General features: G+C 36.0%; 1 protein-coding gene across 5 annotated transcripts in view; it reads right to left on the bottom strand.

Annotated features, from left to right (window-relative positions):
* ING3 (inhibitor of growth family member 3) overlaps positions 1-11,783 on the bottom strand; it is a 29,898-nt gene extending 18,115 nt beyond the window's left edge. Inside the window, exons 1-5 of one of the 5 annotated variants that reach the window (XM_017513873.2) lie at positions 11,607-11,783; positions 11,294-11,365; positions 9,098-9,198; positions 6,729-6,794; positions 3,143-6,199 (exon numbers count right to left, since the gene is read on the bottom strand). In XM_017513873.2, the coding sequence (XP_017369362.1) occupies positions 6,191-6,199; positions 6,729-6,794; positions 9,098-9,198; positions 11,294-11,365; positions 11,607-11,634 (276 nt within the window). In that variant the 5' untranslated portion in view covers positions 11,635-11,783 and the 3' untranslated portion in view covers positions 3,143-6,190. Of the gene's footprint in view, positions 1-3,142; positions 6,203-6,728; positions 6,795-9,097; positions 9,199-11,293; positions 11,366-11,606 lie in introns of those variants that run through there. The other 4 variants (XM_017513872.2, XR_001820420.2, XM_017513870.2 and 1 more) reach the window with 4 other exon arrangements.
* Positions 11,784-17,038: the final 5,255 nt, after the last annotated feature.

The following is a 17,038-nucleotide window of genomic DNA, read 5'->3' as shown; positions in this document are numbered from 1 at the left end:
GGATGTTTACTATTGTTATTCAGGGTGAATAACTAATTTGACAGGTTAACTCCATTTAGTGACCTCTCAATTGAACAAGTCAATAATTCCCTTATATTTGACTATAATTATGTGTAAGGGTAATAAGGTAAATTTCTTACCCTCAGGCATAAAGTGCTCAAATATTATAAGACATTGTGGTGATATGCACTACACAAACTACAAGTTTTCCAAGAAGGTATATAATTGTTTTTGACATTTTGGTAATTATTTACTCATAAGTGATACTAGTGTTTTACTTATATTTGTAACATCAAATTAGTAAGTTTTCCTCTTAAGTATATTTCATCTAAAAATTTACTTAGTATGTAGGTATTGTAAAAATCTTGAAGGCAGGAAAGAGATGGCTAAGATTTGGAAGACACTGGATTAGATTATCTCGAAAACCTTTGTCCTTCTCTTCATTATTCACTTATTCTACTATGTCAGGCTCTCAGGGTACAGAATGACTAAAAACTTTACTTACCCTCAGACCCCCTGGTCAGGAGAGCTAATATTTTTTTATTTTAACAATAAAATGACTGGGCACAGTGACTTATGCCTGTAATCCCAGCACTTTTGAAGGCCAACGTGAGTAGAACACCTGGGGTCAGGGGTTCGAGACCACCCTGGCCAACATGGTGAAACCCCATCTCTACTAAATATACAAAAATTAGCCAGGTATCATGGCGCACATCTGTAATCCCAGCTACTCAGGAGGCTGAGGCAGGAGAATAGCTTGAACCCAGGAGGCAGAGGTAGCAGTGAACCGAGATTGTGCCATTGCACTCGAGCCTGGGCAACAAGAGCAAAACTCGGTCTCAAAAAAATAAATAAACAAATAAATAAGATTTTGGGGGGAATATGTTAACTGGAGGCCCAATATTTTCATTACTTTGAATAGTAATGTTCACCACATTATTAAATATATCTGTTTTGTTGTTCAAGGAAGGGGTCTTTAAAAACAAAAACAGGAAGAAAAAGTATTATTGTAAGTTGAAGATATTTTTAGTTAAAATGCTCTAAACATACATATTACTATAAGTTTTTTATTGTAAAAAATATTCCCTTTCGCTGAATGCTCATCTGCAAATCTTGTTTTACAAGAACTTTCAAAATTAACTTATATATCAGAAAAGGAAATCTATCCAAATTGAAGACAGTAACAAAATTATGAGAGCAATTTAGTAAGAGGGATACCAAAAAGACTGGAGCAAAGAAAAGGATCACAAGATCAAGTGTTTCATCTCCTAAAGTGATGCTGTAAAGGAAACTAAACTCACCTGAATTGTATTACTTCTTGAAGTCACACCTGGAAGTAGCTATTTGTATACAGCAGCATCCTTGTCTGTCCATCAAAACTGAACCAATCTCAGCATACTCTGGTACCCTGGGAGAAACTGCCTCCCAACTAAAATATATCTACACCAACAATGACACCATTAAACTCTCTCACCAAGACTCCTAACTTGGGGGTCATATTAGTTCTTTTTCTTCTCTATTAACATATTCAAGTGATTTTTCCTCAACAAATATTGATTGAAGAATAGCTATGCTAGGTTGTGAAGACATTAAAATAAAAACACATAGTTCCTGACATTTATACTAGGGAAGACAAACACAAAAGCAAAGGTAAATATATAATTACAATGTTATTTGGTCAATAATAACATCACGTGAATAAGAGTGATTTGGAGGGTAAAACACAAACTGCTCATTACCTGCGTAATATCTATTCTCCCCTTCTTTCTGACAGAACCCCACATATCTAGGGTGGCCATGCAGCTAGAAGGAGCCAGTAAGATACAAGATGGCAGTTAGTAAGACTTCTAAGAAGACTCTTTAAAAGAGCTGACTGAACTATAAAATGTGCCCTTCTGAGTAATCTCCTCTGCAAGTCGTCTTCTTCCTGCCCAGAACATCTGGTGGAACAGATGAGAAGTAGCCTGGGACACTGATTTTGTTGGGGTGGCCATACAAACCCTGGTCTGCCTCCTCCAACAGGTATTTTACATGAGGGATAAATAAATGTATTTATGAAAACCACTCTTATATGCCTTTCCTGTTATAAGCTGTCAAATCTCTTCTAGATGTAAATGATACAAATATCAAAGTTAAAGAGGTATGTGTAGGATTGTGAAGGATAGGACAAGGTTTACCAAGCAAACAGGAAAAAGAAAGTCATTCCAGTCAGGGAGAGTCATGCATACACAGTATGTTCACTGTGGATCAGGCATGTGGATGATGGTGAGGGACAGAGGATAACAAAGAGACACAGAGATCCGGCAGGAATCAAATCAAGAACTTTTGCATGGCATGATAAAACAAGTCAGTAGCAAAGCGCTTAAGAATTTCAGGCTGGGTGCAGTGGCTCAAACCTGTGATCCCCGCACTTTGGGAGGCCGAAGCAGGTGGATCACTTGAACCCAGGAGTTCAAGACCAGCCTGGGCAAGACAGGGAGACCTCAGCTCTACAAAAAAATACAAAAACTAGCCAGGCATGGTGGCACATGTCTGTAGAAGCAGCTACCTGGGAGGCCGAGGTGGGAGAATTGCTTGAACCTGACAGGAGGAGGTTGCAATGACCTCTGACTGTACCACTACACTCCAGCTTGGCTAACAGAACAAGGCTGTGTTAAAATAATAATAATAATAATAAAAAATAAGAAAAAAAATCAAACAAGGAGAGGGCATACTTAAATGTGTATTTTAGGAAAACTGTGATAAATCAAAGGCAGAAAAACCATTTAGAAAAGCTACTGTAGTTGTTTGGGTGAGAGATGAAGAGTATTTGAGGAGATACACACTAGAAAATGACATAAGGGAATGTTCTATATCTTGATTGGGATGTTGGTTACAAGAGTGTACACAGCTATCAAAATGTGAATTGTACACTTAGGACATGTAAATTTATTGTCTATAACTACATTTCTTTTTTTTTTTTTAAGTATTTCAAATACAGCAAGCTAAAGAGTGATGAAGAAGAGACAATTAGAGGCATTTATAAAGTAAAATGAACAACACATCATCAAAATGTGGGGAAGTTAGTGACAAGGAATATAGGGTGACTTTGAGTACCCAATCTGAATGACTACAAGTTCAGTGGTTCATCTGAGATTATGAAAAAAAAAAGGTGGTGGTAGGGGCAAGGGAGGGTAGTTAGAGAAGAAAAAGGAGATTCTTTAAATTTTAAAACACTGAGTTCTAGGACCTGGGAATACTCAGATAAGATGAAAAGACTCAAAGAAACAGCTTGGGCTTGAGGAATAATTAAAGTATAATTGTTAATACTAAGAGAACACATGGAAAGGTAGCAGAGGAGTGTTTCTCAACTTGGGTGATGTGCAAAGGTCCGGGATAAAGCTGGCATTTGACAAAACAGGTCTTTACTGTGTGGCATTTGGTCTTTCTGGCCTTCTTGGCAGGTAGAAAAGGGGAAGAGAATCACCTTCATGTGAGAACCACTTGAAGAGTAAGAAACCACATAGGTCAAGGACAAAACCCTGAGGAACACCAACATTATGAACTATATCCAAGAAGGAGTCTGAGAAAGGCCACAAAGGTGGGAGCATCTAGAGCAAACAGTCACATAGTAATACATGATCAAGAACGGCAAAACAAAACGAACGGCAATAAGCATTAAATGTCACCACAGGGTCAGTTACACGGAATTGAAGTTGTCAGATGGATTTAGCAATAAAGAAGTCATCAAATGACACTTCAGAGGATTGGTAAATAGAACCCTGATTGACATAAATTCAGGAATAAATTGAAGGTAAGGGAGTTGTCAAAGAGTCTGAATGAGAAACTAAAGACTACACTGGCTAAAGCAGAGTCATGGTCATGACAGGATTTATATTTGATTGTCCGGGTTTTTTCTAAATATGAGAAAGACCTGAGCATGTTTAAATGCTATAGTATAGAAGCCAATAGAAAGGAAGGAGGCTAAAGATTAAAAAGAGAAGGCATAAGTGACGAAGTGAACATGCAGCAAGTAAAAACATGCCTTAAGGCAGCAACAACCTGGAAGGTGCCAGTAAGAAAAGAAGATCAAGAGTTCAACCAGTCTTTTGATTCAATAGAAAAGGGCTGACAAAATAGAAGGAAATGAAGTGTAGACACAAGTGTTTCAGAGGGTGAGCAATTACAAGTGATGATCAGGTTCAGTCTGTGGCAACTGAAGTGGATTAGTATTTGCAAAACCCAAAGAAGTAGATGACTAGGTAGTAAAAGATAATTTCAACAGCGAACTGTGAACCAGGTGCCAGTTTTTCAATCAAGGACTGAGGCTGACGTAGAAGCCACTGAATTACGGTGATAAAAGGTAGAGGATAACTGAGATGATTATCACTAAGTCTGAAAGAGAAGGGATTTTTATATTAAGAATATAATGTTCACCTGAAGTAGGATTAAAGTATTTAAAAAGAAAGGGAGGGAGAGAGTAAGGGAAAAAGAAGATAAACAAAAAGGAAGAGGGTAGAGCAAAGGAGAAAATAGAAAGGAAGGGGAGGGGAAGAGAAAAGAAAAGACAAAAGGAGGCCTCAGAGATACTAGGGGAGTGAAAGACAGCAGCTTCAACTTGGCAGAGCTGAAAGGGAAGCAGTGGCTTCAGGAAAATAGAAAATTCTAGTTCAGGAAATGAGATGGACTGTCCTTAAGGAAGGAGCAAATGGATACTGTTGGCCAAATTAAGAGCATTATATGTATTTTAATGCAAACCCTCCAGTAAGGTATAAATTAATATTGCTGTTTTACAGGAGGAAACTGAGGTTCAAGATTAAATAACTTTTCCAAAGTCATGCTGTCAGTGAAATGGCTGAACTAGGGTTTGAACTCACATCTGCATGGATCCATTATGGACATTTGCTTTCTGTTACATTTCTTATGTTTTATTAAATTTACAACCTCACTTTTATTACTTCGCTCTCTAGCCTTGGTAATATATCCCCTCTCAATTAATTTCTGAATTTGTACTTTCCTTCTATGTTATGCCATTATCTCTGAGTGAAATGTTTTCCCCTCAATACACCATCTAATTCAGGACTCTGACTTTCTGAACAAACTGTTCAAAACTCTTCCTATACCCTCTAAGAAATCAATAAGTAACTCTGCATGACTTACTTCATTATTTTTTTAGCAGACACCCCTTAATATTCAATTGTGTTAATGTTTATTACATGTTTCTGTATGGGTTATCCACTTTAGTTTGCAGGTAGGTCTTCCCCACTACAGTAGTTTACAGACACCTTGAGGACAAGAGCCATTTCTAGTATTTATTTACTTTTTATTCCTCCATTATACCCAGGTACAACTCCCTTTTATCAGGCACAGAGTGGATGAACAGTGTGGCTTATAAATAAGTGATGAATACACACACACATATTTAAAAAGCATATATTTATATTTTTTCTAAATACACAAAGTATCTTTAGTAAAGGTCTAACAAGCAGTAAAACAACAAAATAATCAACAAAACAAAGAATAGAACCAAAGAGCTATATGAATTAAAAAGCAGGCAGTCTCTAAATAAAGACTGATACATACAGTCATTAAATATGAGGAAGAATGTTACTAAACAAATTAGTCTAGATTCAAATGTAAATGCCTTTTTCTAAATTTATAGACGTAATTAAAGACTGAAACAATAACTTTTTTTTTTTGGTTTTTATTCCACAGTAAATCAAGCTGCAGCCTATTCCACCTATCTTTAGGCAGTGGCTTTTATGAATTTTTTTCTCAGAATAACTATATGAACAAAAGAGCCCAGGTTATCAGAGCCAGTAAAATGTGTGTACTACATAAAAGCAACTAAACATTTTCCATGGCTCTACATGACAGGTGTTTTCTAGTTTGGTATAAGCATTTATAATTTACACCATATGTGGTGTTCACCTTTTTTCCTGTGTCTTGCTCACCAATGACATTTTATTTGCACATACTTGTTCAATAATAAATCTGTATTCAGGAAAGACAACATAAATATGAAATCTATACACTGAAGTTAGCCAAAAGTGAGCATTGGTTTTTTGCTCTAATTTACTTTAATGTAAAAACAGAAATGGCTATTTCCTAAAGAATGTATTTTAGAAGATGTTTCAAATGAAAGAGAGCACCATCATTGCATCAGTATGAGAAATAGTAAATTATCTATCTTCTTGGTGTTTTCAATCTTTTAGAAGTGCTGCTGCAAAAAAAGAGTCTTGTTTAAAGTGTGTCATCTTATATTTCTCAAACAACTGCCACAGCTTTACATACTATCTGTTAACGTCACTCAGGTAAACACTGATTCAAATGATTCTTCTTCATTTTAATCAGACTACCAAGAACTCTTGTCAAGGCATTCTTCTCTGATAAATTTTGCCACAGAAACAATCTCAAAATGATGTGTAAGGCACATAACCTCACTACCTTAAGAAGACAAGGATTAGTAAAATAAAGTTAAACATTAATTCAGGTTTAAAAAATATCTAACATCAGAAACAATCTTACCTCACTGTAGAGTTACTGAAATGCACAGTTTTCACCACATTAACTAACACTGTGGACTCTGGCTTTAACCATAAAATGGACACTGAACTGTCAAATTAGATGTGATCAAGAGAGCAATATTTCAGTTTTAGTTGCTTCTTCCTACATTTAAGCCGATATATTTAAAACATATTCTATTATTCAAGTAGTTATGGCACAGTGTGCACATTACTTTTACTTACCAAGTCATATATCTGGTTTGCCAACTGAACCTTCTCATCTGCATCTTCCAAAGCTTTATAGTAGTCCTAAATGAAAATATTTTCATTTCAAAAATAAAATTAATCCTTAAAAAATATTCATATGCAGGACATATAACTGCATTTTCATTATCATACCTTGTTATTACAGCCAGTCATCCTACTTTAGTAATAAAAAGCCTGTTAGAAGCTGGGCACGGTGGCTCACGCCTGTAATCCCAGCACTTTGGGAGGTCAAGGAGGGCAGATGACTTGAGGTCAGGAGTTCAAGACAAAAATGGCGAAACCCCGTCTCTTAAACATAGAAAAATTAGCCAGGATTGGTAGTGGGCACTTGTAATCCCAGATACTTGGGAGGCTGAGGCATAAGAATCTCTTGAACCTGGGAGCTAGAGAAAGCAGTGAGCAGAGATGGCAACACTGCACTTCAGCCTGGGCAACAGAGCAAGACTCTGTTTCAAAAAAAAACAACACAAAATGAAAGAAAAACCTGTTAGAAATAGGGTGGGGATGGGAAAGGATTAGAAACTATGCAAAATGGCCAAGAGTTAAAGGGAGATGTTCAGAATTTCTAGAAAGAATATAATTAAAAATAAATGCCATTCTAGGTCTAGAAAAAGCTGTATGAGTTAATGAACAGTATTTAAAATAAAAAGTTAATTAAGCTTGATCTAACTTGTAAAGTACATTTGCATTCCATTAAAAACATTTTTTTTTAAGCTGAGCTACTGAAAGGATTCTGATCTGCATTTCCCTATTTTGCAGTTGTTCTATAACTCTCACTTTAAATTAGGTATATTTTCATACAACTCAACCTGTATTTTAGATTCTGCCTCAACTTACTAAAAGAAAAGAGGGGGAAGGAAGAAGATACTATGAATTTCCATGGGGTACTAGACTTTTCAGGGTATACTCAAAGTGCACTCTACCAAAACTTTATTAGGTTAAAGAGATGATTAGTGACTTTGCGATGTACATGTATCATGCCTGTATTCACAAACGCCTGTGCCTCCAGGTATCTTCCAAGCCAGCACTACTCTGTTATAGATTATGATTTTTTTTCTAACAGAAATAATTTTCCCTTCATGAAGTAGAATAAATAACATAACTACTCATTTGTAATTTCCAAATTTCTTTCTTAGTTGAACCTTTTTTTTNTTTTGCTTTGAGACAGAGTCTCACTCTGTTGCCCAGGCTAGAGTGCAGTGGCATGATCTAGGCTCACTGCAACTTCCGCTTTCTGGGTTCAAGTGATTCTCCTGTCTCAGCCTCCCAAGTAGCTGGGATTACAGGCACCCACCACCACACCCAACTAATATTTCTATCTTTAGTACAGACAGGGTTTCACCAGGTTGGCCAGGCTGGTCTCGAACTCCTGACCTCAGGAGATTCACCCGCCTCAGTCTCCCAAAGTACTGGGATTACAGGCATGAACAACCACACTCAGCCTTTTAGTTGATCCTTGAACAATTTTATGAACACTGGGTTTAGGGAGGCATTATTATTCCGCAATATTAAGACTTGTTTAATGTCACAAGCTAAATAGCAGAGTCATGACCAAATTCAAGTCTTCTAAGTTGTTCTTTCAATGTATCCATCCCTGAATGAATTCGATCATACTTGTAAAGCAAACTTCGAGGTTTGCATGTATACTCATTCAATTCTGAAAGAGAGGTATAACCACCATAAAACTGACAAAACCTCAATTCTACATTTCCAGACAAACGTCATATACAAATTTAGAGTTTTAAACTAAAAGGCTTTCTTACATTCCTTCTAACTTTTCGGATTTTGTTCTTCTGTGGGTCTAATTTATGTACCTAGCAATATATAAAATATTCTCCAAGATCTGCTGATGTTTATCTACCCTAGTTTGTGGTCAAAACTATAATACAGTACTCCGTCTCTGGAAATGACTCAACTTTAATTATATGGAACTAGAATAAAACAAACTAATAGGAAAAAATGTACTTTTTAAATAGTTTGTCACTTTCTAATAGTCACCAATTATTGAGACAATTTTTTAAATTACCAAAATGCTTTAATGACTAAAAATCCCTATCTAGAGCTCTAAAACACAATAGCCATTAATAATATTCCCTCATTTTGATATCTAGAAAACTATTTAAATTTGAAATATCTTTTTCAGAGCATTCCAATATTTCTTGATAAACTTTTTTTTAAAATTCCATTTTAGGTTTTGGGGTACATGTGAAGAACATGCAAGACTGTTGCATAGGTACACACATGGCAGTGTGATTGGCTGCCCTCCTCCCCATCACCTATATCTGGCATTTCTCCCCATGCTATCTCTCCTCAACTCCCTAAATTATCCAAAGTGTTGCACATACTTTTTTGATGGAAGCCATTTGTTCTTCTCTCCACTCAGGTTTATTTTTCTTTGCATTCATAAAGAATTCACTGACTCTTTGTTCTAGTTGATCCATTGCATCTATGACATAATAAAAAAATCATATTTAGATGACCAAATTCATATATCAAATATACACGGTTTGATTTAGGGAGAAAAAAAATCTGACAATACACATTCTTTCACTCTGCCAGTAACTTAAATATGTTATTCTTTGATTATGTAAATATGTAATGCCTAAATTACCTTCCTTTAAAGAGTTACAATTTTCCTTATTGATATTTTTGTTTTTGTTATTTCACAGCTTTTTCCAATAGCCTAAGTAGAGTCCACAAAGTAAACTGGCTGTATACTATAATTTTTGAGCAATACAGCATTGGGGTCAAAAGCTAAAGGTATTAAATCAGCCAAATGCACCAAAATACAATTAAAACACCATTAGATAATACTCACATTTCTTTTAACAAGAAAAAGTGATAAAAAGATTTGGTATATAGCATTAAACATCTCATCATGTCATATCCCAACTGAAAGTAATAGGTACAATCATTTAAACATTATTTCTAGATAAGTTTTCCCCCAATTATGTGCCAAGACTAATCATCTCATTGGATGTCTGCTAAAAAAAAAAAAAAAAAAAAAAAAAAAAAAAAAAATGAAAAAAAAAAAAAAAAAAAAAAAAAAAAGGAAAAAAGGATTCTGTCATGTAAATTGAGAAAAATAGTTTTAAAATATACTTTTTTCTGAGATTTTCAGTCCATACTAGCCCTTTAAAGACTCTATGAAGTCCTATGATTTTTTTGAAGCATCTTCCTTTGTTTAAATAAGCATTTCTGAATTTATTTAGCACATTGTTCTGTGAATCCACAATTCCTATATAACTTTAGAAAATTCTAGTTACTGTAAAGAAATGCACTTTTAAAAAGGCTGTAATATGTATGACATAAGCCCAAATTGCAAAATAATTTAAAATTTTAAACAATAAAATATAAAATAATTTAAATTTTAAATAAATTATCCTTTATTTAATGTCTACTTTGTATTAGATGCTATAAATTCTAATTCAACTGTAATATTTTAAATCCTTAGATGATTCTCTTTTTACAATGAAAGCCCCTCACAAGTGGTAATACAGTCAAAATTAGTAAAGCCCTAAAACAAACTCAGATCTATCTGATAGATCAATCCTGCAGAGAAGACTACTTCAGCAAATCTTTAGCATTTCAACTACACTAAATTTAAAATGGATTTTGTGAGATAGCCTGAGAACGACACACACAAAATTCATAATTCATACCACAATCCACTGAAAAGAAGGTGGCTTCCATGCCACCACTTTCTATTACATGCCTCCTGAACTTACAAGAAAAATGTACTCATAAACAAAGAGTATATAAGTGGTGGTGTAGTCATATGCAGAGAAGTCAGGGGCAGTGAAAAGGACAGGTTCTTAGCTATAGCAAGCGGTCCCTGTACAACCTATTTATAGTCCTTGCTCTACTTAGAGCAAGGTTAATTTGTGGAAAAAGTCACAGGACTGCCAAGCTATCACTGAAAGAAAAAGAAATGTTCATTAACTGCCAGATTTTTTTGGTACATCAAGTAAGAAACTTTACAGTGAAATCTTATTTCTGTCACTCATTTTAACTAAGCAAATGATGATTCTGTTACAATTCAAAATGTATCTTATAATGTGTAGCTAACTTTTCAAAATTTGACATTCGCCAGGGTCTCTAAAGAGCTATATATAACCTGCGCTTCTATGCTTTCTACTCTTGAAAAACTGTGAATAGAATTAACTTTATAAGTATAAATGCTGAAATCTTAGTTCGATACGAAAAGGCTCAAGACAACATCTCAACATTTATGCTGACGTCCATTGAAACATAGATAACTATCTCAATGACGGTAGAAAAATATTTTTTGCACAATCCCACATTCTAGAAAGGAATACACGTGTCCTAATGCCTCCTCCTCTTGCAAAAGCCAGAAAGAAGTAGCACAGGAGGGAAGGAGAAGGCGAGATTCAGGACTGCTAATTCTTTCTGACAACTCCTCATGCACTAGCGGAGTGAGCCAGAGGACAGTGAAAGATCATTAGGCGTTAGCAGAAATGACAAGCAAGTCTGGTACTGAACGCGCGCAGCGAACCAGAGTAGTAGACGCGCCAACTTACTTTGCACCTGCAGGTCCATCTCGCGCATCTCCGTGAAGCGGTCCCGCAGATCCATAGGAAGCTGTTCAATCACTGTCAAAAACAGAGTCCGTCAGAGGGGTGGGGCCAACGGCGAAATACGCGCTTACGTCACTGCGCGCGTGCGTCCGGGGGGGTCGAGGGGGCCGGCAGCCCACAACGAGGCTGCCAGTTACCGTGAGAAAGAAACATCCCCCGCCGCCCCCTCCCTCTCCGCCATCTCGCTGCCCGTCCACTCGCGCTCTCGCCCGCCCGCAGGTCCCACCGGCGGCTCCCGCCAGCGCCGCGCACTCACTTTCCAGATAGTCTTCTAGGTACAACATCGCGACCCTTAGAGCTGAGGGAACGAGGGGGTCCAGGGGTTTATTTGTGTCACTCGCTGTCGCCGGAGTTTTGTCCCTTCCAATATGGCGCCTCCGCTAGCAGCACCCGCTCGACTCAGGAAAAAAAAAAAAAAAAAAAAAGAAAAAAACCACTTTGGCGCCTGACGGCGCTTGCCTCACTGCCGCCCGGAGCTGCTATTGGTTGGTTGAAGCAATGACGTAAGCCGGCCGGTTTTCGCTCCTGTTCCTTTGTGGGAAATGTAGTTTTCTTCCTCCCGAGCAAGGGTTGGCACGCTGGCGGCTTCCCTCATAGGAACTACGAACACCAGGAACCGTTGCGAACAGTGCGTAACCGAATCAGAAATGCGGTGCCTCTGTTTATTTGTTGATTTTTGCACAGAGAATGGCGGGAGTTGTATGCGCCTGCATAATGCAACTAGGAACAACTTTTCACCTGTTCTTTCCGTGATTCCATGTCCCGGCGTTTGTGAGTCATAAGTTTCAAGAAGTGCCAGGCAAATAGCAAAGGTTCCAAACGCTAGAATAATCAGCAAAGTTCAGGGAATTTGGATTGCTTAACATAGAACTCTCTGCTGGAATTTATCCTCATTATTAACTCCTGAAATATAAAAGAGACATCTGGTTGGCTTACATGTAATTTTAAAATAGTTTATAATGAGACTATGGAGTGAATATGCATTTCCGAGATTAAAAGACGCACAGATAGTGACAATAGCCACTTATATATTCTAGTTTGCGGTCCATCTAGTTGTCATTCCAGTGTAATTGATCGGTACATACAATCTGATATCATCATCTTCATCATCATCATTATCATAGTGAGCAACCGTGAATAACGCATGGAGCCTTGATTTCTAATAGGCTGAAATAGCAATAATTTTATGTTGAGTAATAGTCCATATTAGAGGTTTGCTGTCCTGGGTGTTCTTTTCTACTTTTTGATCTCTCCCAGAAAATGTTTTCCTGTGATGTATTTAGTACGTCCCTGCTGTTTAAAAAAAAAAAAAAATTATTAACTCTTGCACCCAATAAATAATAGGTATTGTTATTCTTCACTCTTAACTCTTCAGTTTTCTGGGGCAATTGTCATTAGTTCATAATTTGTTGTTCATTTTCTGTTTTTCAGATTGCAGTTGAAACTGTGTGTGTGTGTTTCTTGCTTTCCTTCTTCATCATATACTCTTGTACTCAACGTTTTTACTGCACTTAAGCAGGAAAATTTCCTGTTAGAGACGAATGATGAATAATGATGAATCTCAACGGAACCTTACTACAATCCTAATAAGAATTAGGATTTTTTAGTTTCTAATTTTTTCCTTACTTGCATCTAAATCAAGTACTCTCAATCTTTTTCTACCTTCTTCTTTCCCTCCTTTCCTATTTTCTATCCTTCCTTCTTCTGGCTGCTTTTAAGATCTCTTTGACATCTTTGTGAGTTTTGCAGTGATCTAAGTCTGAATTCCATCCTCCCTTCTTTTCCTTTTATTTGCTTTCCTCCCTTTTATTTCCTTAAATTTTAAAAATATTGCTTAGTAATTTGAGGGGATTCCCGAATTTCAGGATTGGTGTCTTGCAACAATTCTAAAAAATTATCAACAGTTGTCTTTTCAGTGTTGCTTATTTCTCATTTTTTTCCATTAAGACTTTCTCTCTTTATTCTCTTGTTTATCTTACTCTTTCATTTATATGTTTTATAATTTTCAAAATTTTTCAGGTTTAGAAGTTCTATTTGGTTCTCTTTTCAAGCCATTTTCTAATTTCTTATGCAAATTATTTAGTCTATATCTCGTTTCCGTTAAATCTAATATTGAAACATTTATGGGTCTTTTTGTGCTAAAATGGGCACTTTTGCTCATGGTGCTTGTTTCCTGGTGGGTTGTGATTTTGGACTCTGAATTCGTGTTTTTGGATTTATAAACATAAGGATTCTTTGAGGCTGGAGTTGAAATTGAATTTTTCAGGAGAGCATTAGAATTTGCTACTCACTTTGTTTGGAGACACCATAAACCCTAGGACCAGATTAAATTGTCCACTTGAGGTTTATTGTATTGCTCAGATAGATTTAATTTGGGCCTCTATTCCAAATGGATTGTTACAGATTCTCAAAGTGTTTTTTGTTTTTTGTTTTTTTTTCATTTACTGGGCTCCAAGGCCAAGACAGGCTTGTTTCATTACTGGTTTCTTCTGTGCTTGAGGCATATTTGTCATTTACCCTTACATGGAGAGTATAGTCCATGCGGCCCCAGATTTTTGTCTGCTGTAATACTCTTCCTTTTGAACTGATGCTTGGGTTTATCTTCTGACCCTGGCATGCTGAACAGCTATTAAAGCAAGGGCTCTAGGTGTCCAGAACTTGACAGATAATCTCTGAACAAAAGCCTACTTTGGCTTGCACTTGTTTCTCAGGATAGTCTCATTTTCCTTCTTTATTTTTTTCCCCCTTTTATATTCCCTCTGAAAATTCCTTCATTTCCTACTAGTTTATCAGTGTATTTTATTTTTTTAATCTGGCATTTTTAGTTGTTTTTGCCAGGTGGCTCTTTCAGAGTAGCTAAATGGTATGCTATCATCAATAGAAGTCGGTATAAATTGAGCTTCTTCAGGGAGTGTTCCCCATTAAGGAAAATGAGATAATAAATGGTTCCCAATTCAGTCAGTACAAATACACACTCCAGAGAAACCAAAAATAAAACTTACATACTGTATATTTTAGTTAATAAATGTAACTCTTACTGTTAAAACATGTATCAGCTGATCTGTAGAAATTATGTTTGCATTGTGATAACTACTTACATCATTAGGCCATGGTATCCGTGAAGATACCATTTTTGAGTGGCTGCCTACTTAAACCTATATTGCATTTCCAGGCAGTGCCCTTCATATGTGGATTGATCATATTTGTATCATAGTTTATTAATTTATCAGGGATTGACCAAAGCTGGACCTATCAGATACATTTTCTTGTAATTTAAAATTAGGAATAAAAAGACGCAGAGACTGGTAACTTCATGGTAGAATTATATTAAGCATAGGACAGTAAATAAATACACACTCCAGAGAAACCAAAAATAAAACTTACACACTGTATATTTTAGTTAATAAATGTAACTCTTATTGTTGAAACATGTATCAGCTGAGCTGTAGAATTTATGTTTGCATTGTGTTAACTTCTTACATCATTAGGTCATGGTATCCATGAAGATACCATTTTTGAGTGGCTGCCTACTTTAAAAAGTTGGTGTAGAGAACAAGAGCTGAAGCTGAAAGAACTTGAGAGTTTATGGGCTTTAATTGTTGGGTTCTGATTGTGTAAAGATATCGCAAGCCTCAAGTACTGTGCTTGCAGGGAGCTAACGCTAACCACCTTGCAATAAACCAGTAATCATGAAGGGTTGCTCCTATGAGGTTACCTGGGGAAACAACAATGAAGTTTTCTATCCATCCACCTGAGATCATGGGTGAAAAGGCAACCCAGGGGAATTTAGACCTTAAACCTGAACCATGCATGGGTGAGGAATCCAAATTCAGATTCCTCACAAGGTGCAGAGACCCGTTAAGCAAGACATTAAAAATTGGTCTGGCCTGTTGAAAGATGAAGGATCCCCGGAGAGGCAAATATAATAATATAATAATATCCTTTAGGGATGTTCCTCTTCCTGGGAACGGAGAGGAGCAACTGTTGATGGTGACCTCACATTGGAACACTGCAGATCATTGAAGAAATGAAGACATGAAGAAATTGTTGCAGATAGAATAAAAAGGCGTTCTACAAATGTGAGTACTGGAAGTCATGACTGATGAAATTAAACCAGAAAGTAGAATAAACAAGAAAAAAATAACGTGTAAAAATTGGAGAATCAATCTGAAATTTCCCATACCTGATTCATAGGAGTTCCAGGAGAGAACAGGAAAAAAAAAAGTGGAGACACAAATGAGTACATATTCTAGGATGATATTTAGATGAAATTTCTGAGTAGGTAAAAGTAATCTATGATTATAGGAATAGGAGAGTGGCCACCTATAGGAAAAGTGGAGTGATTAATCTTGGATCCCTTGGCTGACAGGGATTGTTTCTTATTCACTGCTCTGTCGCAAGCATGCAGAAGACACTCAGTTCATATTTGTTGCATGAATAAAGGAAAGTAGTATTGGGTGGTTACGGGCTTTCGAATCATATCTGATTTTGACTCCTGTCTTCCTTATTTACTCATGTGACCTGAGCCAAGTTACTCAAAGTCCCTAAATTGTTTTTTCATTCATGAAATGAGAGTAAGAAAGGACACTTGCATTGTATGATTGTGACAGGTCTCAAAGAAGACAGTGTTTAAGAGTACCTAGCACAGTGTCCAACACGTAAATGTAATTATGAAGAATATTATTTGTAGAATTGACAGTACAGAGATAAATGATCTAGTAAATGCCATGCCAAGGGCACTGCAGTGGAAGCAGTCACCCCAGAGTAGGCAAATAAAGGGATGTATTGTCGTTAGAGGATTTAAAAACAATAATAAAACTGACTTTTACAGTCTGCATTTTATTACCACCATGTGCCAGCAATTCTAAACAATGTCAGTGATGAAATATTTCTCCTGAAAAAAATATTCTGATAGTCTAAGGTCTAAACAGTAGCTTCAGTTTTGGTGAAATTTTAATAAAGGAGACAATACATAAATAGTTGATTGGAAATAAAAGACAAGACATAACTTGAGTTTTTTCAATTATATTGTATATGATCACTTGGAGTTTTTATTTGTGTTTTAAATTTAAAATAGTGAAACTAAACTGCTAGATGTAATATTTTTGTTTACTAAAGGCAAATTTTAGTTTAAATGTGAAACATATTACTGAAATGAATATTTCGAAAATGGAAATGTATTCTTTTAAGGTTGTTATTCTTCTTGTTTTTTATTTAATTGCTATAACATTTTAATGTGGTGTCTCATTAGTGTAACAGGCCGTTGTTTTTTCTTTCCAAAAAATGCTTAAATCTAATTAAAAAGATTAATCCATTACTTTTTTATTCAATGCTATTGTTAATTATTCACTACAAGCATGATTATATGATGAACTTTTGAAAAAAAGAAAATTTGCCTTTTCTGAATTTGTATTATGTTCATTATCATTATTCATTTAATTTCGTGACTATTTCTAAAAAAATAATTTTCTTGTATAGAGGAGGAACATATTAAAATTAACTGCTTCAGGTGTCAGATATGCTAGGTAAGTGCATTTAAATAGTTCTTACAGGAAACAGGTGTAAACGTATTTATACACAATGGCATAATTGTCTGCGGCTGTTTCCTTGGGTTTGATTTTGAAAGACTTAGGCTCTCTAGCATTCATTTTCTTGATAATGCAAATATAAATTACCAACCATCTTCTC

The sequence above is a fragment of the Cebus imitator genome, unplaced genomic scaffold, assembly GCF_001604975.1.
Source record: "Cebus imitator isolate Cc_AM_T3 unplaced genomic scaffold, Cebus_imitator-1.0 Scaffold508, whole genome shotgun sequence".
Classification (NCBI taxonomy): Eukaryota; Metazoa; Chordata; class Mammalia; order Primates; family Cebidae; genus Cebus; species Cebus imitator.
This window is presented reverse-complemented; position numbering and strand designations above follow the sequence as displayed.